The 25511-nt window shown below is 35.8% G+C and overlaps 1 protein-coding gene across 1 annotated transcript; it reads right to left on the bottom strand.

Moving 5' to 3' along the window:
- Positions 1–10709: 10709 nt before the first annotated feature.
- LOC144709585 (AP-1 complex subunit mu-2) lies at positions 10710–15404 on the bottom strand. Its single transcript, XM_078583159.1, has 11 exons — positions 15011–15404; positions 14213–14359; positions 14008–14070; positions 13728–13904; positions 13548–13651; positions 12071–12178; positions 11874–11970; positions 11700–11797; positions 11458–11599; positions 11039–11161; positions 10710–10908 (listed from the first exon to the last, which is right to left on the bottom strand). The coding sequence occupies exons 1-11, from the start codon at positions 15137–15139 to the stop codon at positions 10810–10812; spliced, it is 1287 nt and encodes a 428-aa protein (XP_078439285.1). The 5' UTR covers positions 15140–15404; the 3' UTR covers positions 10710–10809.
- Between the last annotated feature and the right edge of the window lie 10107 nt (positions 15405–25511).

Below are 25511 nucleotides of genomic sequence, written 5' to 3'. Positions count from 1 at the left end.
CTTGAGAAAGTAGTCAAAGATTTGAGGCTTTAGTACCTCACAAGGGGCTTTTAAATACAGCTATACAGTGGGGAGTAGATGATATGCTGCAGTAGTTATGGCTTCATTCCAAAAACCCTGTGGTACACATGTGTGATGCGTCAGGGATAGTGGCATGTCAATGATGTAGTGATGTTTGAATTCTGTAATGGCAGTCTGCTAGCAGGCATGTGGACATGAGAACTGATGTTGAATTCCTTGCTTCTGGAGGATTTGTTTTAGAGATCGATATTCGACACCCCAATTACATCATAAAAGCCTGAACGAGGTAGTTGAACTATTGTTCAACCAGGTTTTGAAATTGAATGGTGTTGAGTCGGTCAAGTTTCCTTCATAGAGGTAAGAGCTAGGTGCACCTGCTAAATATGACAATGGAGTTACATAATAAGAGAATCCTAGATCAGATATAGTGGGTGCAGGTCCCTAGAGGATAGATTGGATGAGCTCCAAAGGCTTCACAAAACAGAATTAAAATTTTCATATGGTAATTGCCTTAGACAGGGCATGAATTGCAGATATTGTTCAAGGCAGATCAGTTAAATGAAACAGACACTGATTAATAATGTTTTTTTCAAAATATGCAAAACTAGGTGGCCAAGGCATTGATGCCATAGCTCCAGGTTTATGCTTTGGCACCAAAAAATGATGCCGAGATGGCAGCAGTATATGGTATTGTCTAGTGTAGATGTCACCCTTTAGCAGTATATCCCTGGTCTGTCGATTATTGATAAAACACGTGTGAGGGCGAAATTCAACACACATCATTATCAAGTGTAAGTTGTCAAATAGATAAGATATTTTAAGCAATTTTTGGAATGTGTAGAATACTTTTCAAATTTGTTTATGTTGGTGAGTTGAGAGGGAAGAGTTACTAGTAGATGAAATGGAAAAACCAGAGCTGTCGCGGATGAAGAGTTTATATGTTCCTTTATAGTGTGTGGATTGTCCGAAGAGTTGTGAGCCTGTAGAAACATGATGGGTAGCTCTATTTTTTCGATACCAATTGATCTGTGATGGTGGGCATGGATTTAAAATGCACCCAAATGAGAGAATTTATGTTTTTACTAGAGGGTAATTAAAATGACTAATATGTGTTAGGGGAGTGACGTTGTGTCCCTTCTCTGCACTAAATAAATCATAGAATATATCCGCACAATAGCCAATAAGAGAGCATATTTGACACTTTGGGCCTGTTCTTTAGTGCTGATTTTGATTCAATTGTCCTTGATGACCGCGACCCCAAGCATGTCCGTCACAGCCTCCATTTCGGCCTTTGTTATTGTTATGGGCTAGTTTAACTTGATTAGATACTGGTGATGGATCTTCTCCTTCTCCATTATCACCAAACTTGAGCATATTTTCTTCTGATATTTGGATAGAAATGGGATGAAGAAATTGTGTACTTATATGAGTATTCATACCTGTACAACATGCTTGATATTTTGGCCCAAGGCCACATAGTAGGACAAGCTTCAGTGTTTGTTTGTGAACCATGCATCAAACTGCACCCAGGTAGGTGGCAATGCTTTGTATTTATTGAAAACGTCTATGGATGCTGTGGATTTTTTTAGTCAACTCTGTGATCCTCAAGTCCGAGCTGAAGGAGAGTTCACTATTGAGAATTTGCCATTCTTTGTGAGCAATTACATAGTCTTGTATGATGGGGGGCACTTGGTCCATCATGGCCATCATAACAGCCATGTCCCTCTTCCACCAAGGATTTTCAGGGTTTGAAAACAGAGAAACAGATGGCGGCCTTCCACGGATCAGGTGTGGCTTGAACACATCTCATCCACAATGAATGATTCAGCCTGATGAACTTAAGTCCCACAGGGGGGGGGGTGTTTATGCTACATCACTGCTCTTTGGGAAATCTGAGGATTATGTGCTACACTCATTAGATTTGTTGATGAAAGAGAAAAATGGAAGGGCCAAATTGATCCAAATTTGATTGGTGATATATAACAATTCAGAATGAGTTTTGGGCTGAAAGTGTTGAAAATAACTTTTTTAATCTCTATTAAATCCATCCAATATACTTTCTAGAAATAGACCTTCCCCATCTTTGTAAAAAATATATCCTTATATGTTGATCATAATTACAATATGCAGACTGTTTCGCTCATTCAAAAAATTTCTAAGGACCATTCCCATGGTGCAAGGGTGAAATATATGGGGTAATGATCTTATTAGTAAATTTGAAGAAAAAACTTCACTCAGCCTATAAGATGCATTATAATGAGGTAATTGTAATATATGTCCTTTTCAGACTCACATCTCCATCCTTTTACCTAGGGTATCATTGTTGATAGCCTAAGTTTTCATCATCATGCTTTCTATTTATTTGGCAAGGTTAAGCCAGGGAGGGGGACTTAGACTTATTTTTGTTTTTTCAATCAACCTATCTATGTGATGTTTTATCATTACATGGATATTAGGTTTAATATGTTGGACACAATGATTTTATACAGAGTTGTGAAAGTCCTTTACTCATGGACCAGGGAAATCTTGGTGCGATGTTCAATGAATGCTAAACCCAAGTTCAAAATCCCATGAAGGAAATACATTGACACATGGTATACACAGATGCATAATAAATAAAACTCATTGTCGATATCCCATCCTCAGCGACCTTACATGTGTCAAATGATTGATACTTTCACCTCCTCTTCTATCAGACCAAGCTGGTCACTTCACTTGGCCTCCTTGGCCTCACTGAGAGATTACTATAACCTCAACATTGACCACACAAGGCAGTACATTGATCCCCTTTGCATATTCCAGAAAATTATTAGAATCCCCTAAATAACTTATAATAATTCAATTAAAGTATAGCAATATCAATGCAAATATGATAGATATGATGAAATTATGTTTTGTTTCCTTTCTTTTGATTATTTTTCCTAGAAGTTTAAATCTGACAAGTCAATTTTTTTTTGAAGTATCAACTGAAGACTATCAGAATATTCATTTTTAAAAGCTTAATTATTTACTAAAGATTCTACTTAGTTTGACAACTTGTCCTGATAAGGCCTTCGTGAAGACCAATTAAGTCTCACACACTATAGTGTACTAAGATTCACCCAAGCCAATCCAATAATATTCCTCAACATTGAGCTCAATAGGATTATGAAAGTTCTCAAAAAACATAGGCAAAATATGATTCCTTATATCAATCTTACAACTTTCCTCCAAATGGGCCCTTTAAGAGTTGAATGAAGCTCACAAACATACATAACAGAAACTCCAAATAAAAGTTCAGTCTGCCCACTAAAATTTTCCCCAAATTCAACTCAACAAGCTCTTCTGAATCATCCCAGTATACTTCTAATGTTTGGCCCAATAAAATCAATTGAATATCCCACTAAGTTTTTCCTTGGTCTTCCTTGATTCTATGATTTTTCTCTTTATAGTCCTCCCAAATCATTCTAAAAGCATCTCTTCTCAACGTGTCTCTATTTCAATATTGGGATTCACTTCCTTCCGTCTAAAGTATTTCCTTTCTTCTCACAAATCTCCTCTATTCCAACCCACAGATTTCCCTCTTTCTTTTTGTCAAAACCTTCCTAAATTATATTCGATCAAAAAAATTTCATCTTTATTCAAAAATTAAATTTCCATCTTTATTCAATCAATTAATTTACATATATCATTTACTTCTAAATATTCCTAAATCCCTCTCTCAAGTCCTCTATTCCTCTTTCCTATTCAATGTATCAAAATGTAAAAGTGGGAATATGCACCTCTTGATGATTCAATCTTTGATATTTGTTTCTTCTCTTTTCCGTTCAGCCCTCATCCTTTCCTTTCTTCTTTCCACGTCCATATTCCTCTTAATAAACCTGAAATAAATTTACAAAAAGGATAAAAACATAGATGCACCAGGAATGGAGAATGAATGCACGATTCTTCATCTTCTCTAGGTTGCCTTGTGAGAGTTGATCAACAGGAAAGTTGGATAATTTAAAGCCTTCTTTTTTCTTTTTTGCAGGTGGCTGTGTCTTGGCTTCGTATTTTCCTTAAAGAGAGATGCTCTACGACTTACAGAAGAGGATAATTTCATATCATGATAAAAGAGACATGGTAATAGCAATTAATAAAAAAGTAATCATGAATTACTTTGAGGCCAAAATAACATTTGAAACATGAGTCCAATAATAGCATCGTTTGGGAGGATGTCCCCTATTTTTCTGCAAGATAACAAACTGATTAAATGTAGAATTGAAGGAAATAAAAATAAGATATGTCTTTGGGAAGGATGAGAGCTTGTTTTTGAGAGAACAGAAGAGTGGCATCCAACATAAATGATTAACTGAATTAAAGTAATATATTTACCTTTTACGTCCCTTCTCTCTCTTACCAGGTATGAAATTTGTGGGGGAGGTTCTGGTAGACCCTAAACGGCCCTCTTACATTCTCATGATAATTTCATATCTACCACATAAGCATTCAAAAATAACAAAAATAATATACGTGAAATATTGTAAATCATCTATTTAAAAATCAACCATGGTACTTTCATTAGATGAACCTAGCCTACACACCAAAATATGCATTGAAAATTTATCAAAATTTTATTTGAAATCTTATTGAAAAACAAAAAATAGTAATTGAAACCACACATTAACTCAATCTGTATTTTTAATTAAAAATGAATAGTTGACCCAAAAGCATAAACCTGAATTTAGGACAATCCATTTGACTGGCCAAATGAATTTGACTTAATCAATATATTTGAGATTTGGTCACATATGTGTTCCACTATTGACCATCAAAATATGCAGCCAAACTATGCATAATTTTTCCATTTAGTTTACCTTCAAAGGTCAATGCATTTTCATATACTTAAAAAATATAAGCATGTATTTTAATGTACTTGAGAATCTAGTTTATTCTAAACTATATTGGTGTGATATTATTTGATTCTCCATGTCATGAGAATATGTTGACCATGGATTTTTCATATGTTGAAAAATATTTTACTATAGTCTGACTTCCAAATAAACTAAGGTATTTCTTCCATGTAAGGTCTCAAGCAAACTTTTACTCATAAATTCATAAAAATCACACATTAATTCAAAGCTAATAAACTCAATCTTCACATAAATCCCCTTGATAAAATTAAAAGTAGGGTTAAAATTATGTCATCAATAAATTGAGTTTAATAAATAATATTTATAAACATTTACACATAAAATAATTTAATTAGTTAGTGATGAGTAAAGGTAGAACCCCCAGGGAACAGATATTAGGGAAAGGGCTCTCTCTATCGGATGAATTCAAGTAGGTGAGAAGGATTATGTATACCATACGAGATCGTGAGTGCGTGAAGATAGTAATCATGATAGAGGTAGTAGTAATTAAAGATGATGAGACGAGTATAGTACTAGTACTGGATTGCTATCAACCAAGTAGGACTAGAAGGTAAAGGTAAACATGAATGGTGGCATGAGATGAGATGGGAATGAGTGATAAAAGGTATCCAATTTAGGGTTTTATAAGCTAGAGATTATAATCGAGAAGGATGGGAAGGCGAGAGGGGATCGTGGTGAATTTGGTGACACCTGAAGGGGATGATAGACGAGGATAGATAGGAGTGATAATGGATGAGGATGAGTGTTGATAATGGATGGAAGTGGTGGATGTTGATGATAAATGAGCTACCTAAGTATCTTGAAGAATTATCAATGTAAGACAAGAAGCTAACCATAGATCCCTATGTTATGCATGGATCAAGTTATCTTGCTGATATATATACCAACCTCCTCACTTCTCTTTCGACCCTCTCCAAGCACTAGAGACATCAAGAACAACCTTGATGGACCTTCAAAAGTTCACTTTCTTTCAATCTGCCTCTCTAGGAGGAAGTGAGCTTAAAGATGCTTTTTACAAGATCAAGACTATATATACAAATCCAACCTTATGAATGGATAGAGAACATAAAGACAACCCTACCCATAAAATTATTTAGCGTGGAAGTTGGATGATTCCTAGTAGTTGATATAACCAAAAGATTTATCTCTTCTCATCCTCGTCGGCGCCATCCTGTTGTTTTGTTAGGGTTTTGTTTCCTCCTGGCATTTAATGGGATGGTTTTCTCAGATTATTCCTTGCCATCTGCGATTGATGGCTCTCGTCCTGCCACATGTCACCCTAGGAAAAAGACCCAATAGAGGAATAACGGTATATTATTTAATAAGTATATCGCAGTTTATGTGGCGGTGTGTCATCGTACACCACGTCAGCACTTCCCATTTTCAAATCCAGCCATAGGATGACACATGTGTCCACGTGTACATGTGTGTGCCAAGTGTACGCGTGGCACCATGTGTCTCTTGACACATGGCCACAACTGCATTTGTTGAGGATTGAAAGAAACTAAAGCCACTATTTTAAATCCTTGTGCCTCGATCCCCGTGCTACATTTATTGCAACAAAAGGATGCATCCTTTATTAGGCCACGTCACCCTACACTAGAAAAGGTAAAAGTAAGACCGTTAAGCTTTCAATGTTATTATGGCATCACTAATCACGATGCCCTAATGGTTTAGGTTAATAATTAGCTGACATAAATCATAACCAGGTTTAATGATTGGCTTCAATCATTATCCCTGATCATGGTTGGTTATCATTTAACGAACCGAATGGCAACACGGCGCTGCGGAAAAAATTCTGGAATTCATATAAAATTAAATAAAGGTAAAAAATAATCAATAAATATGTATTTCTACTTAGAAAATTCATATTTTTATGAGTTTAACGTAAAAAATTCTGGAAAAAATATAATCTGACTAAAAAATTTATATTCCCTCAGCAGATGACGTTAGAAAAATCCCTAAAACACGTAAAAATGCATAAATTCTGAATATCATTCTAAAAATAAAATTAAATACTTAAAGCTTGATAACATGCATATATAGTGAATTTAATTCAAATAAACATGTAAATTTGGTCCGATTAATCTTCCAAAAGTGTGTGTTATCAGAGCTCCAACTACACTACTCATTGGCACTGTCCATTTCCATTACCGCCAACAATGGTATACTCCACATCACTCAATCCCCTTCTTTTTCTAGCACATATATGCAGCCATCTCAACTGCAATCCTCACTAGTCAAAGTCATTTGTGCACTCCATTATCAATGTTTTTTAATCTAAAATTCCATTTAAACTCTTAATTTTATTTGATAGATTTTTGAAAAATTAGATTAGTTAGGAAAATTAATTTCTCACCATTTTAAGTATTTCTATTTAAGTTTCATTATTTAAATGTTATTAAATTATATTTGATTCATGAAAATCTATAAATCATAAGAAATAAAAATTAAGTTTAAAATGCAATTATTCAATGCTTCTTTCTTGTGGGTTTGACCTTTTCTCACATTGTGCTGATAAGGAAAATTAGAAATATTTTTGTATAAATCAGAATCCTTGAGCAACATAAGTCAACCTCCAATGTATGTTTTATTATATTGATATCATATGTCGGTGACCTTTTGTGTTAGTGTTTTAGGCATTTGTCCCTCCATTAATTCACCTCTGTGTTGGTTTAACAAAATTCATGTGTGTCAGCATGATCTTTTCCTACTTGTGGATACACTTACTCTTTCAATTTGGGTGTTAATTTATTAAGTAATTTCATATTAAAATCATTTTCAAATTATGTCTTTAATATCAAAGGGCTGGTTTATTAATTTTCTAAATTATTTTACTAAGAAGTAATGATATCAGACATCTTACCTCTTAAGTAAATTTGTATTTTCTTCGTTGTATTTAACTTAATTTATTAATTATTGATAACTAAACAAAAAATTGATGCTATCAGATGTGGTGATGACTTATTTAAACAGTTATAAGGCTAGAAAAGAATTCTCAAATGCAACATGTCAGAATTTTTGGTACAATTCCAAGGGAAATCACAAGAAGGCAGGACCCAGTTCGGATAATATATTTTTCTTAAAATTATTTTCCTTCTCTTGAGTACCTTAAATACATAATTTTTTGATGAAATAACAATATGCTCTATTTATTCAACACACAGAGCGCAAATTTCTTCTTTGGTATTATTATTTTTTAGTGGGCACGACAATTCATTCTATAAACTCATTTTTCAGCATACTTAAGCTTCGTATTTCTAAACCAGTTATCTTAATAATTATCCATAACCATAATGAAACATAAATATTAGGTTTCCTATATTTCCTCTTCGTTGTAGCACTTACAATTACCTGGTAAAATGAGTTTTAGAACGAGGATATTGATAAACCTTAATTGGTGTCTAGAATGAAGATTGATTAAGCTCTAAATCATTTCCAAAATATTTTTAAATGTATCAATTGGTTTTATGTAATCTCTAGCATAAATATTTATCGATTTAATATATTAAACCATCATTCCAGATAATTTCACTGAATGTGCATATTCTCAAGTCCATTATTGATCACCCTGAATTTTAAAAATATACAATTACTGGCACAAAGAACTTGTTGTATCAATAATATTTGGCAGTTATATCAGTCGACCCCTATTAGTTCTTGAATAGGTCCAATAATATTTTTATAAAGCCATCCAAATTAATCATTTCCTATTGTGAAGAGTTTATAGTAATGTTGTGTGAAAAACATGTGTCAGCACCTGTCTGTGTGGGGATTCGATCCTGCTTAGAAAAAGGGGAAATGATGTTCTCATTTGGCTTATAAAAGGTGGGGTTCCTCTTGGGGATGTCAAGAAAGTGGTCCTCATTAGAGGGGTGACTTCTATGAGGGACTTGTTTGTCCTTGCAAGTATCTTTAATTATGCAATTCCCACTATGACGTATGAGACATCTCAACAAAGATAATGTGATGAAGCCTTTGGCCAAGGTAGTGAAATATTGGAGAAAATTTCTCTAATAATTTCCAAACACAACAGCCGTAATCATGATGAATGATCAGGATTTTTTAGTTGACATTAACATAAGTCATCATAGGAGTTTCAAGCGGATGGGAGACTATGCATCCATAGTTGGCATTGATAAAGAGGTTCCATTAGGGAGTCAATACACTCATTTGTATCTTCTAGAGCATGAGGTCCAATTTAGCAATCTATTGGCTGAAAACTCATCGTACTAATTGGTTTAAATCAATCATTGATTAGTTAATCAAAAGTTTGATATAAATAATTAAATAGGTTGAGAAATAAAGGTTATTTGGTCATAAGATTTAATAATGAGATTGATAGATGGCCTTAGAGTGTCACACGCAAATAGCTTTTTGGATACTGCAATATGTACTTAAAGTTTAGGAATTTTATGAAAACTTCCCATTTAGGATAAATCGGAGAAGCCCTAAACAAAATTCACCCAGGTCAGAATTCTCCTGGATCCCATCCTTCTTCTACACTCTTCCTTGGCTCCCCGCCACTCACTGCAATCGTGATGGCTTAACAATGACAATGGATAGATAAAAGGGATCACCAAGATAGAGGAGGAGATTCATGCCAGGGATTGCATGGATACATCTAGAGGCTGCATACTTGAGCAGCCCAGCATCTCATTTGTTTCAAGGTGATTAGATCATCAAGTTTTAAAGGTATGTTACGATTATGTTATTCTTCTTTCGTTGCTGGAATTGTCAAGATCGCATTTCAATCATGGCCTAGAACCCAACATGCACAAGAAAAATTATTTCATTTGTATCATACACTTATCATAAGTTTTCTGCATCAAACAAGATACATCTATTATATCTCTAACTTAAAATGAAGATGATTCATGGGTATCTATCTGTTGATAATGTCAATGAGGGATAAAATGTAAATTATCTTAGAAATGTGATGCATAAAACATAAATACATGAATCCAAATGATCATATTTGAATGTTATAATGTTCAAATTGAATAAAATGGCATTTAATGTGATTTGAAAATTTTGTGGATCTTTGTATTTTTTAAGATTCTGTGATTTTGGATTCGTTGAGAAATCAATTTGAAAGTCTCCATCTCATTTGTTCAGTTCTTTTTACAATGACTAGATTGTCAATCAATGTAAAACACCCATTGTGGCATAATTTTTTGCAAAAGCATAACAGACCAATTATCTGCCTAATTATGTTAGAAGCTCACAAGCACATGTGGACAAATAAAAATTCATGATCCTTTTTGTAAAAAATGAGACTGAAGATTTGTTGAGCATTTAATGCCATGAGATCCCAACATTTGCATGTGCACCTGGTATAATGTGACTGGTTGAAAGGGATAAGGTACATTTTCTAGATTTGCAGCCTTGATCGACTAAATCCAAATCTATTGCACATCATTATTAACCGACTAAATTGACTAAATCCACTGAATCAAAAAACAGGTCATGAATTCCAAAACATGAATGATCACATCAGATGTTGCAAGAATTTCTTAATCACTCAGTTCCTCAAATGAGTCTCCTAAAGTTGTTCAGATATCCGACCTCTACAGTACCCACTCTATTTTCAAAGCACTAAATCTCCTTGTAGTTCACTTAAAAATTGCCTCCAGAAAATTTTCTATCAACGACTCATGTGAGGTCTGAGTAGAAATTTGTTCTCAAAAAAATCTTCAAGATACTTTAAGAGATCCATGTGGGTTCTAAAAACCCATCACATTCTAGTTCACAGGGGGTGCAAGACAGTGATTCTTCTACATCTAATCCCCACCATTTACTCAAAATGAGTAAAATATTTTGAAAAAATGTACAAACCAAGATCCATGCGAAGAAATAACAAAAGGGTAGTAGAAAACCCAACGATCTCAGTCACTCAAATGAGCCTCAGCTCATATTCCCCTGCCATGGTGATATACCTCACCCAAGGCAACGCCTGATATCCGCTCTTTTCTATGATCTTCAGGTACCTCACCTGCACAAAAACACCCCCAAATATGAAATATAAATAACATGACTTATAATTAAGAAATTTTTTGTCTGACAGTGTCGGCCAAAATATTATTAAGATTTGTTTAAGAATGAGGTAAGAGGGAGAGAGGGACCTGAATTCCAGACACAGTGAAGTAAGGGATTTCAAACTTGACACGAATAGGGGCCTTCTTCTCTGGGGTCGACTCCTCCGCTTCTATGCTGGGAAGAGTTGACTCAGCCCTCAACATGTACTCCTGCAAAGAGCAAACAAGTAGTTTTATGAGTTGATCTGATTTTAATTTTTTCTGGCATAATTTAAAACTTTCACAGTTAAACTTAGGGTTCCCTACAAGAAAAAATAGAGCCAAAGCATTTGAGGATAAAAATATTATGCCTTAGGTACATTGCCAATTGAAGTGAAAATATTTGGAGGAAAGGAAGAAGCTGTCATCAAATAAATGACTTAGAGCCCAAATGGTTCTTTAATAATCTGAGATAAGTTAGAGAAAATTAGGGTTTAGTCCCCCGAAAAATTGTGTAAGTGACTAACCTTGCCGCCGGGAAAAGACTTGATCTTCCAGACTAAGGCGTCACTCTCAGGGGCATAAGCAGCAGAGCCCATGGACGTCCTCACGTGGGGGTTGGTCGCGTCTGGGGGCAGAGGAAGCTGAATTTCCACATTCGTTGCCGTGCTGAAAAATCAATTTCAACAATAAGCCAAAAAAAGAAAGTACATAATTCAATTAAAATTAACATGGGAAATTTTTGGATTAAAAAACAAATCAAGCGAACCTGCGCTCCTTGAACTGGCTCCTGGCCTTGACAGTGAGTTCTATCCGACTTCTGGAGTGCCTCTCCACTTGGGCTTCCACCCAAATCAACGGTTTGACCTGGTCAATTAAGAGCATGTGAGTCAAAGATATGGGAAGGAGACATGCCCAACAAATGGAAGAACCAATGCCAGACCTGTGTGCTTAGCCTGTATGTCATCAGGTCAAACGCCCCATCAGGAGGGATGAATGAAATGGTTCGGTCGTTTTCAAAACGGGCCAAGCGCACACACCTGGTGCAAAGAGACGTAGCCAGAGAAAGAGATTTAGTTGCTTCAACAAGATTTAACTCAGAGTAAAATCCATCAAAATTCAACAAAATTTTGGGTGTACTGGTGGAATTTGATGTCGTCCAGATCAATGGCTTTGCCTTTTGTTGTTCTTCCCTGAGCTTCCAAGAGTACTCTGTCATTCAAACCCAGTTTGCATTCGGGCATGCCACTGCAATCAAAAGTCATCAATTTATTGTATTGACGGATCAATAATTATCCAACACAAACGGATGGTGAATTTCTCTCCAAAAAACAGTCTTTTTCGAACATTCTTCTTGACAGAAAAACTCGTATCTGAGCGCTACATATCCAGATAAACTTCATAACGAAAAAATGAGTTGTGGGTTGGAGTGTGGCATTGTCATGTGAATGATGGAAAGGCACACAATTCATTGATTCAATAATTAAACCCTAAAATCCCAATCTAAATCCAGAGATTAACCAAGAATTAGACTAGAATTATCCAAAGAAAATTATGTGATTTCATAAAGGAAGCATATAACGGGTCTCTATGAAGAAAATAAAAATGAAAATTCTACTTGCTCAATTTGACATCTTATTAGGATTCAGCATCAATGATGACAATCGGGCATCATCATCACTATTCATCCAAACCCAAACATGGATGATGATAACAATAATGACAACCAGATTTGGGGATGATGATGATGATGACGATTAATTCATCATGATCCATCAATTGCAGTTTGGCACCGGCTATAAAGATTGAGTGGGCAATGCTGATGATAATGACAGATCATCGACCCCATCCATCAGTTGGTAAAAAGACATCATCCGTCCATGCCCATTCATGGATGCCGCTGACAAAATGAGGATTACGAATTAAACTCCGTCCCCAAACCCTACTGCTTACTCCTCTCAGTCAGAACTAAATCTCGTAAGTCTCTAATAGCAAATCAAACAATCAGGTCTGGCCCTAATGATAGTACCCCAAATAAATTGGGCCCACTAAGGCCAACAGCTCTGGTATTTATATGTCCCATAGAATGTAATGGGGACTTTTCCATGTTTTCATGTCTTCCCTCCCTTCTAGAACAGGTCCAAGTGTAATGCAGAGTTCAAGTACTTAAAGTCATGTCACCTTAAGAATAGATTGCTTTGAACAAGATTGTAGACTAAAGGTTCTCTGGAATGTGGTCCATACATTCATCACACTTAAAACATTTCTGAGTGTAGAATAACGCCTGAAAAACAACAAATCAGAATCAAGACAAAGTCCTTCAGGTTCTACTGTTTCCCCGCAGTCAAAGACCCTAACATAAATCACATGCCATCTCAGAGCTTTATATTGGTCTTGAGACCCTAACATAAATCACATTATTGGTCTTGATCGAAAACACAACTTATTTTGTATTGATTTCGAAACACTCAAAGTAATTCACTGACTCTGAGAGCTTGAACGTTACAGAATTGGATCTTTTTTCAATTACAGATACAAGTAAGACAGATAAAACAGAATAAAAAAGTTCAAAGAGATAAGTTATAACGTCGATAGAAAGTATATGAATTAGACATACCTCAAATATGTTCTCATTTTCAGAGCTCCAACAACATCAGACCGCACAATCTGACCATTACTGTTGACAAGCATATTAACACTTTCCACAACATCCAAGAACACCTGCAAACATGCATCAAGAATGAGGTACCAGTCCTTTCATTTAAAATCTCCCAATGAAGCTAAAGGTGGCACCTACTTCATTTTTCTTGTAACGCACTCCTTCACTACGCCATGAAACTGCATTTGTCACGGCCATTGGAGGCCTCTGAGTGACTTCCATCCTGTAAGCGTCGGTCTTAATAAACTCACTGAGAATTTTGGCTTCGGTGAACTGAGGGTACCCAAAGTCTATGATTTCATCGAGTAACTCGTACTGAATAAAGAGTTTTAGGCAAAAGTTAAAAACAAAGAATTAAGAACAATGTTAAGAAATCATATAAGAGAAACAGAAATTCAACGAAGCCAGGGCAACCTACCACCACAACAAAGTTATCTCTAAGAGATTCCTCTTCCAATTCCTCAAAATAATGCTTAAAGACCTGCGCAAAGAGTAAAACCTCATGAGTTTCAGATAATTGAGCTAGAAATGTGGCACCATTTACAGGGACATAGATATGTGTTTATCGTAGAAGGAAAATGACTAAGTTTGACACGTATAGTGCCTTATAAAAGGAAGCTCACCTCTACAACACGATGAAGAAAAATAAGAATACTCGCAGCATTACAGTTGCGACGAGATGCCGCCATAAGAAACACATTGTTGTGTTGAATGAACATGTAGGTGACTCCATTGTCATATAACACTGGATTTTGAGATTCCGGATCACCCTACATCAAAGTGACATTAGGAGGTCACTAACTTTAGAGTTGAATATCTTGGCATAAAATAAGACCACTGTCTTTTGAATTAAAATTATAGCTAAAAAAACCTGAAAGAGGTTAAAACCAGATCACAAATACGCTAAGATACTTTTTTTCTAGAAATCCAAAATAAACAGAAATCTTATAGTGAGAATCTTAGCAGCACCTAGATTGGAAACCCAAGAGGACTATATTTTAAAAAGGGCTAGAATCCAGAAGTACTTTTGAGTCGAGTGTCCCCGAAGAAACTTAAATCAATGCGTTTTTTATAAAAACAGAGGGGAGGAAGATCATAAAATACATTAAGGTCTCTGAATTTTTTACTTGAATCCCAGAAAGAAATCAAAGTCTAAAAGAGATGATCTTAACAGTAAGATTGGAAGCTCAAGCAACTAAATCTTTGAAAGGGCTAGTACCCAGGAATGTAAGTTCTCTTAACTTTGGATTGAGTGTCCCGGCAGAAAATTAAATCACAGTTTTTCTTGATCACAAATACACTAAGATCTCTCGCTTTTTTACTTGAAACCCAAAAACAAATTAAAATCAAAAGAAGGGAATCTTAGGGGAAGCAACTAAATCTTCAAAAGGGGTTGGACCCAGAGGAGGAAATTCTCTTACTTCCTTCTCAATTATCTTGGTGAAGAATTTCTCGGCCTGGATGGCAGACACATCACCGCGGTAATCCCTCCACAGAAGAACGCGGCCCTTGATGTCGAGAAGGAAGAGAGCGGACACCGCCCCCGCCATGGATCGGCGGGGCAGAGCTCCGAACTTTGAATCTGGGAAGAGAGATCGATGGATCAAATACCCACCACCCACTTTGCAGATCTGGATCTAAACTCAACGCCAAGCTCTACAGACTGCTTGCGCTCCATCGCCATCTCTTGGAGAAGGACATTCTCGTATGCAAATCTTGGCAAATTCTCCGCTTTTTCCAAATAAATTCCTCCCCTTTTTTCGGACAAAGTAAATCTGTCAAAGCGACGAAGTAATTCTCACAAACCGGAAGAATGGGTATTAGATTTCAACTCCGACTACCTCTAGAAATACCCCCCGCTGCCTGCCGGTAGATTTCCTTTCCAATTTTTATTTATTATTTGTTTCGTTGTTTGTGCCTCAGCTATAAGTTCAACTTTTGTTCTCTTCTATTTCCTCAATTTATCTTCTTTTAGTGTATTTTTTTATAATTTGCTATGCTATGACTTTTTTCTTTAATATATTTTTGTTCTTTATTTACGTTCCCTGTGTGTATCTTTTGATTTTTACGTTGTTTTTTTATTATCTAATGAATTTAATAATATGTGGATGTTTAGGTTAATGGAAATTTCAATGTTCCTTTAGTTTTATTTTTCTCAATTTTTGTATAATTATGAGTTTTCATTCTATTCAAAGTCACTATTGTCGGACTCTATTAATTATTCTAAATTTATTTTTATCTTCATTTCCTAAGTTTTATCTTTTAATTTCCAAATTGTATTTTTTAACTGTCTGTTATTCATTATTCTGCAGCTGCGTAGTTTAATTGAAATTTGAAATTTGAAATTTATTTGTGTGTAGTTCTTCTCGATTATGTGGTGTCATTATCTTAAAAGTTATTATTGTGCAGCAATATTTTTTTGTTGTGTTACTCATTTGTTGATCTATTACTCTGCCCCTGAATCATTTGAAGAAATGTCATCCTGATTAACGGAACAAGATTGTTGGCATTCATGTATAATATCTGCTATGGTGGATAGTAAGCTTCAGTAGACTGTAGTGACTGCCAAATGCAGTGGTCAAGATGTCAAACTTTTCATTACTTGTTCCATGTTAACTCTTTATTGTGGAAAAGACTTGGAATATAATGTCGTTGTAATTTACACAATCATATGTTTCTCTACCTAACCAAAACATTAGACACAATAAATCATTTTGCCTATATAATGAAGGGAAATCAAACTCCATAGCATGCTGAAGCATGTACAGAAGGTTTCTCTGAACATTGATGGATAGACATCTGAAAACTAAGGGATTCTTGTCCGCTGGATCGACATGAAGAGTATGTGGCAGTGTGTATTGAACTTAGAAGAGCATGGGGGACAACACTTCAAGAGAGATGACATCTTAGTGAAATGATTAATGCATTGGAAACTTTGGCAAAGGTAAGACAATGTATTTTTTATTGACATAGACATGGATGACATCTGTTATAATCTTATATGTTTTAATGTTATGTAGATACATGCAATGACGACTGACAGCATAAGCAACAATATGGTGATGTGTAGACTTGGTAAAGTAATAATTAAGGATGACATCAATGTATTTACTAGCATGTCCTAAACTGAGCTGTCCATAACACAATAAAGTAACTCTGCATCTTAACTCCAATAGTAAATGAGGAAGAAATAGAGCTGATGGGAGATGTAACAAGCCCATATGATTTAATTAACTTCATTCAAACAAAAATAAATGAGATCAGGCAATCTTTCCAAAAAATTTAGTTCTATCAAAATACACGTGCATGCCTTGAGCACCCAAAATCAACAAGTTGTGAGGGGACAAACCCTACAAGTTGAAATTCTATGTGGAAAATATTGATTGGGTCAATTGCAAAAAATAGGGTACTAGACCTGATTGCTGAATGTTTTTTAGAGAAGAACGAGTAAACTTAATTTAAAAATAAGGGCAGTGGAAATTAGAGAACATCTTTGATCAAGCGTGTGGCCTTTTGTGATACTACATATCCGGGCACATCAGTTTCAGTATCCATTTCAGGTAACTTACCAATTTTTTCAATCATGCTTTGCCCAATGAAATATTTCTTATTCCTGGGTAACTTTTTCTATTATTTCTCTTTCAGGTATTTTACCTATTGTTTATAGACTCATAAGAATGGAGAACGACTGACATGTATGCAAAAGCAGTTGAGTTCCATGAGGTATACGTAAAATGTAATGATTGAAATTTTGAAAATGTATAATGATATTATAAGAGACAATTTCACTTAGATGATATAGTAGCCCTTGATCCATCCATGAAGCTTTGTGGAGCATCCACAGACGTCAAACAACTCATATGTAGCGAGTTAGGCAAATGCATCACCATTGATAATGAAGCAGAGCCATAAATATAAGTACATGATCATCATTAAAATCTACTGGGATAAGAAGAAGATGTTTTGTGCCCTATCTACCATGTCAAAATTTCCCAAATGTTTCTCTAAAAACTATCATATATGGCTAATGAGGAAGTCAGAAAAGAGAGCAAAAATTATATCCATGAATAAAGTAGTAGAATAGTTCAATGAGAACTGTATCATCATGGATGCTATATCTTGGCGGAAAAAAATTGCCCCAAATTAATCCCTTTGACTTTTCATTGCAGTAAGAGCCTCTAGCACTCATTTGGTTCATCTTAGCTGGAAGATCTGTTGTTACATTCAACAGGGGTGATGGAGAGCACTAGTCCGAGATCGTCGCCACGTCTTTGAAGCCATCCTCATCATCTTCATCGACTCCTGCCGGCTCATGCCCCGCCCGACCAGCAGGCCAAAGCAATAGTGAAGACGCCCAGGTTTAAAAACCAAGGGTTAAGCACGTCCATGTAAGTGTTCGCTGTTTTATTCATTTTCATTCGTGCATTTCATGTTTTTGTATTCATCACAATGAGTTTGTCATACTCATCATGTCACATCTATCTCATCATGTTTTTGTGTCCGTATCACCGTATTTGTCTGTATTAATATATTTTTGTGTCACTTTAAATTCCCCTTCGTTTAGTTTATTTGTTGTAAAAAGGGTCCCTTGTTGGACCCCTTGTTGAACCAGATGTAAAGGGCCCATCATGGCCCTATATAAGGCCATGATGAGCCCGATCAGATCTCAGATCTGGACTTCTTTGTGGCAGTTATTCCTTTGTTGTTCAGATGTCACACCAGAAGAAAGGAAGAAGAGTGGAAGAGGGAGGTGAAGGAAGAGAGGAAAAGTGAAAAAGAGGAAGGGGAACAAGATTCGTTGCGGCCTCCAATCTATCCATCACTAGCCAAAATGTCATCCCTTTGACGTGCATTTCAACAGCAATTCTTGTGCTGGAGTACAATCCCATCGGGTCACCTAGCAATGGGAGGAACCACGATCGACGAAGCTTGCGGGAACAGCCTTGACAGCAGCCAAAAATCCCCATCGCACCATCGTTAACTTTGTGGCAGTCTTTGGATTCGCTGACAGCCATTCTCGCCAGATGATTACCCTGTCCCACGCTGACTCTTTTTTTTGTGCTGCACCGTTGTTCTTGTTGTCACCGACATCATCTGCATGTGTTGAGAGTCGTGTTGAATCATCAGGACATCCCTTCACTTCGTCGTCGTTGCAGAATCGGAGTCCCGACACTCATTCGCGAGACCTCACCCCATGGTCAACGTGCTGATTAATGGTCATAACTGAACGCCCTACGTGGGTGATTGGCAACTGATCTATTAGATCGGCCATTGACCCCTTCTATGTGGACCCCGCTGAACATTCCTAAGAAAACCCTCCTAGCAGCGCTGTACATGCATCTGTGTCCACCGAGGACTGCCTAGTGGTGATAGTCCAACGGGTTATCAACATTGGAGCTGTATGCTCATGATCCACACATGCCATGTCGCAGTTCACACTTGTTATAACTGGTGATGTTGAACCGCTCGTCGAGTCTGTGACTACCTGGATCGGTTCCGCTCGTGCCTCCTGCCGTGAACCTCGCCTCTAACCTCCAATTACATGCTCCTATGCCGCGACACCACCGCCAGTCAAGCCAAGTTATGGCTGACAATGGCACACCTCTGTCTACCTGCCCGCATTGTCGTACACCGAAGAAGATGCCAATGAAGAGCGACACCTCCGACAAGGTATGTCGTCCCCTTGCTCATCCATTACATTACCTTCTACAGTATATTTTTGTCTGCACTCCACTGCGCTCGGGTTAGTTTAGTGAATTCGTAGGTACAGGTCGAGCCCGTCCGTTACATGTGAGCGCCTACGGAAATATTCTATTTGGCATCGTAGTCACTATCGTCGCTCTGACGAGAGTCAAAAGGTTATCCTCACCGTCATCGGTCACCCACCCTGGAGCTCGGAGCTCGCAAATCCCCATGAATCAGACCTGCAAGTACACTCATCTAGGGTTGCATCGCATCACGTAGTCACATCTCCTTAGTGAATTACCCATCCGACGACGACCTTGATGACGTCCGACTGATGGATATTATGTGGCCGTCAAGCCAATCACACTACCATGTTTATTTAAGTACACTAAATAAAATATTTACGTCAATTATTATTCTGTATGATGTTTATAATGAAGTCCATGAATACGTGCAATGACTTAGTGAATTATGATGAGATCATAATACAGTGATCACTAGTCTTTAAACATGTATTCTAAATATTCCTATTCGAGGATAGTCGAGACAGACATCGAATTATCTGGATTGAACAGCATTAGTTGATCCTACTTATTCGATAAGTATAGTTGGTCCTGTGGCTATTAGTGTGACGACATTAAGGACAGATAATGGGTGCTCTTTGGAGAAAGTTCACTGAATTGATCTGTATAAATCCCTGAATGGTATTATATCTAAACGTCAATCAGGTTGATTTAAGTCACAATTGTATAAGTGATCCATTGACCTGAGACACCAAGAACATCTCGTGAGTGGACAACTACATTTTGACTATGACTTACGAGCCTCTAATCAAGGGATTCAAATAAGTTATAGATAGGATGTAGTGAGAAGCTTACAGAGATGATTGAGTGGTCAAGATGGGATCATCAGCCCTTTGTATCAGAGGAGATTTACTCAAGGAAGACGATGCAGGAAAATCCTTGGCCAGGGTAGTGGGGATATTGGAGAAGGCGTTCTCCAATGATCCCCATTACGCATAAGTACTAATCGAATGACGGATTAGGCTTAGACGATAAACCATGCTCTAAGTCGTTTGAGAGTCTCGCGCGGATGATGGATTATACATATACGATAACCGATGACGGTAAAGGTTCCATGAGATAGTTCAAGACTACTCTGTATCTTCTAGAGCACGAGGTGTAGCTTGGCACCCCATGGGCTGGAAACTTAACCCGTCAGTTGGGTTAAATCGATCCTTATTTGATTAATCTATATGTTGATATAGTTCATTAATAAGGTTGGTCAATAAATGTTATTGGACCATTAAAGTTATTAACTAGAACGATACATGGGCCTAGAGGGTCACATGCACAAGGTCATTAGGGCATTGGTGGATATATTTTTCTTTAGAGGGTTTTTTAAAAAAACCTTAAGTGAAATATAAAGAGGGAAAGGGGTCTCATTTTAAGCACCCATGCAAGCTTCATTTGAGAGCGCCCCTCCCCTCTCCACTATATTCTACACTCATCCAAGGAAGAGTGTCTTCATGGTGAGCAGATCTTCAAGATTCTCAAGAAGAAATGAAGAAGAAGACATGGAGATCCAAGCGTCGAGTGATCGCGTGGACATTTCTAGAGGTCGGACGTGTGAACCACTCCAGAATGATCGACCATTGGTACTACAAATGTTTTGTTTGATATATCGATTGAGAATTGATCAACCACGCTTCCGCATCCATGGAACGTATTTTTCCATGGATGAACCAAACCACAGAAACCAACACTCACATCATCTTGGTATCAGAGCATTGTTTCAATACCCGACCGATGACGTCCTCGATGACGTCAGGCATCAAGGGGCTTCAGAAGAAGATGAAATAATGACTATGCTGATTTGTCAATAACCATGAACAATTTGCTTTGTAAAGAAAAAAGAGTTCAAGGAACGCGATGTGAAATAGGTGGAAGATATTGAAGACTAAAGACTGATCATTTTGGTAATGTGGACTCATTGATAAACTCAAAATGACGGTTTAAATTTATGCCATCGTTGGCTTTTGATTTTCATCAATAAAATTGATAAAAAACCTTCACTCAAAATAAGCATGGGTAGCTAGTGATGATTAAGGATCATCTGTATAGCAAAGGGGAGTAGGAGTTTAAATTTTTAAAATGCTAACTAAAATAATAGGTTCATCAAAAAAGATGAGAAAAGGTACTTATCATTAAAAGACAAAAAACGATAGTAATAAAATAAGAGATAGGTGATAGATATTATGTGGTCATCAAGCAAACTTGCTTCCATGTTGTATTTAATCTCATTTAAATAACTATTTAGTCAGTGTTATTCTAGTATGATGTTTATAATTAATTAATACAATACTTGCAAGGATTTTGTGAATTATTATAGACTAATATGTTTATCACTATTCTTTAATATACATTCTAAATATATCTACACGATGGATACTGAAGTCAGACATTGAACTATCCCAAAAGAATAGGACTATGTAATCTGACGTATATGATAAGTATGGTTGACCTTTTGGCCATTATCATATGATAAGTGTGTTGATCACTGTTCATTCTAAACATATCTACTTGACGGGTACTTGAGTCGCACATTGAACTATCCAAAAAGAATAGGACTATGTAATCTGACTTAGATGATTAGTGTAGTTGATCTTTTGGTCATTATCATCAAGACGCTAAGAGTAGAAGGTGGGTGCTCTATTGACAAAGATTTCACTCAAGTGCTCCATGTGAATCCCTGGATGGTATTTTACCTAAACGTCAATTAGATTGACTCATCACAGTCGCTAAGGTGGTTTATTCACATGAGGCAAAGGATAAGTTGTGGATGGATGTATCTATTTTTGGTAAGAAATAGAATTAAGTACATTAAATTTAATTAATTAATTCATCAATTTGTTTAAGTTTTTGTCATTCCAACCCGTGGTTTATAAAGCGACATCTCGTGGTAGAATATAAAATGAAGTGCATTGATCCACTAGAGGAATATTTTATCATTGGTTATCATCTACGTATAATCTTACATCTACTCATATTCACCATATGAGCGAGACTACAAAGTATTATTTTACCTGGATATTATGATATATTTCGCTAATATCCTATGAATAGGAATATTTGGAACACATGCCCAAAGACCAGTAATCCTTTTTTATGATAGAATCATAATTCACTAATTCAGATGATGTATTCACGCACTTAATTGTAAAACTAAAAAATTGCTATAATGAATACCTTGTAAAATTATTATAATGAATACCTTGTATTAATGAAGACCAAACAATATATGGAATTTCTGGTAGAGAGACAAGGAAAAGGTGACTTTAGTTATTCATAATATTAAGATGATTATTATAAATAAAATTTTGACATGAGATAGTGATATGAGCGAGATAATAAGAAAGAACAAAAGGAAGGATAAAGTGACAATGAGGAGACAATATAATAGATTGATAGAAATATTTATGTATGTTGAATGAAAATAAGATAACAAGATATCTTGAAATGAAAGGGATAAGACATGATATAATGTGGAAGGGTGTGATGTAATGATATGATTGTGGTTTTAATTTAATGATAATAATGAAGAGAAATCAATGTAAAGAACTGTATGTTCCCCAAAGTCCTTATGTTCTTCCAGGGCCATGATAATTTGTGAGTACAGGAAAGCTCATCCTCTTCTCTTTTTCCTATCCATAAACACCCATCACTCAAAGAACAAGCTCGATGAATTCCTAGAACTTATTCTTTCAAAATTCTCACTAGTGTAGGAAGGAAGTTTAATGACTAGTTTTACACAAATCGGCACCTCAATTTATGGATCCAAGAAGTGGATGGAAATAGAGGAGAAATGCAAATCTGTCACAAACATTTCAGCTCGGTCAGCCTTTTGAATCGTCAACTACCAAGCTTTGAAGTTGAAACACTAATGGGGGTAGATTTAATTAACTAATCTCTCCCGTTTTTTAATATTATTATCACCATCGAATTTATCCATTAATGGTTTTACACCCTTCAAATTAGTAGAATCATTAGCTGATGTTTTCCTCCTCATCTGTGATCCACCATTTCAAGAATAAACCTATCCTACACAACATTTGAGGATAAATTGTAATATTTTTTATGTGCTTGATGTGGTGACATATTGATGTGTGCCACGCCAACACATACCCCTTCAATTAAGGACACATGGACATTGTTCATAATCAATATTAGAGAAAAAATTAAGTTGAATCATTTCAACAATAAAGTCATGATCATGAAACGCATGTTGCAACACCATTTTCAACATAATTTTGTCATTTCTGCCAATGGAGCAGGCCACCTTTTGTGAGTTCTTAACGTTGAACAATACATAAAGTATTAATTGTTCCCATGGTCCACGATTGCATAAATTGTAATTTTAATCCCATTTATTTTTCTATTCGTCCACATCACCCTACGGCTTTTGAGAAATCACAAGGCATTAGTAATTAATTGGCGTTTATAGCATCATTATGTGTCATGCCAGGATGGCATCCTTTTTCCAATGATTAGACATTGCAAAAAACTGTAACCATCTTCCATTTTTTTGAATCAAAGTTAACATACGGCAGGTAATGGCAACAAATCATGCGGTCACTTTTGCACTAAAATTGTAAATCAAAAATAAAATTGAACTCCGAATCGCTCAAATGTGTAAACGCCAGTATGATGATGAGTAGGGATTGAATCCTTAGAGAGCAAGGATGGACTTTTTAAATGGTTGACTTTATCAAACTAAGTCGATTTAGATAAAAAGAGAGGTAAGAATTCAGATAATATATATCAAATTAAATTCATAAGTATTCAAATTGAATACTTATGATTTTAGTCAAAAAAGATCAAAATTTCATTAAGATTTGATTTAAAATCCATGATCATATCAACTAATGTGACTGCGTTGACCTACCCAACTCATTGTTTTTTAAGGGAGAATATTTATTTTTCCAACATCATTTTTTCAATGGACAGTTCAAAGCATTGAGTTTGACCAACCCATTGAGTTTAGGGGAATTGAAGGTCAAATACTAATATAAATTTACAAAACTATATTTCAGAAACTAGAGAGATAAAGGATAAGTCTAATATTAATTTGGAAAGTTTTAAATATGATACAAAATGGTGTGGGCCTCATTTCATATCTCCTTCTGATGTTTTTTTCGAGAACTCAGCAAAGTCACACAACTCAACCCAATTATCCTACAAGGATAATACATAGCGGCTTAGAAACTCAAGCATCACGTTCTCCACTTTGTCAACCCATCCATTTGGAACCAAAAACTTACCTAGAACATGATCTTCGAGCTGATTTAGTTCAATAAAAAAATTTGGATTAACCAAATATTGACTCATTGCACTCATTGATAATGACAAGGGGAAATGCTAGTCCTTTTCCACATGCACCATGATGAGTCTAGCTACCCAATAATTGTTAATAACTTGCCAATTTTCCATTATAAATTTTTATATACTCGGTATTTATTTTCATATAAATAATCCAAAGTGCATGTTATTAAGGCTTAAAATAATTTATTATATTTTTAGAATAAGTTCCTCATGTTTCTCAATTTATTTGTGTTTTAATAAAACATTTAAATTATTTTAATAAAAATATTGACTAAGTCTAATAATATGTATTTCAATTATTTAAATATTACTAGGGGTTTATAATATTTTCTACAATGAACTACTGATTTTTCTCAATATTTTAAAATTTTTTATACTCATTTTATGATTTTTATCTACTTTTTAGTATTATAAATAAAATTGTCTGACTTCAAATTCCCAATAAAATATTTTTAATTCACAATACATAATTATCAATTATTCAAACGTTTTAGGGGGCTAGGAGTTTTTTACTTTTCTAGCTTCTAAAAATATCTTGCAACACATGCAATATACCACACAAATCAAGGAGGGAAGACAAAATCAGATCATGGAAAATGATTGAACTTCAAATCGCAATACTGACTGATCTGAGAGGAGTTTTGCGCTAAATTTTAAGGGTATATTTATTTTTCTCCCCTCTATTCATCCAGCATATTGGATCTATAAATAGAACTCCCATCCATTTAAAAAAAGGCACCCTTGAATTAAGTTTCTAATTATGATTGGTGGAGTAATTTGATCAGTCAGGATCTCACTTAGTTTTGTTCTCTCATTCCAAGAGCAAAGGAGTGACACATAGACCAAGACTCGTGAT

This window comes from Wolffia australiana, chromosome 11 (genome assembly GCF_029677425.1).
Source record: "Wolffia australiana isolate 7733 chromosome 11, ASM2967742v1".
Classification (NCBI taxonomy): Eukaryota; Viridiplantae; Streptophyta; class Magnoliopsida; order Alismatales; family Araceae; genus Wolffia; species Wolffia australiana.
The sequence above is the reverse complement of the archived record's forward strand: the minus strand, read 5'-3'. Positions and strand labels throughout refer to the sequence as shown.

Bases quoted from the DNA above. Each gene is read 5' to 3' on its own strand.
- LOC144709585 (XM_078583159.1), bottom strand. From the start codon at position 15,139: ATGGCGGGGGCGGTGTCCGCTCTCTTCCTTCTCGACATCAAGGGCCGC. The intron at 11,971-12,070 runs GTACACCCAAAA...TCTTTGCACCAG, and splicing joins GACGACATCAAATTCCACCA to GTGTGTGCGCTTGGCCCGTT. The intron at 11,600-11,699 runs GTTCGCTTGATT...TTGATTTTTCAG, and splicing joins AGCCAGTTCAAGGAGCGCAG to CACGGCAACGAATGTGGAAA.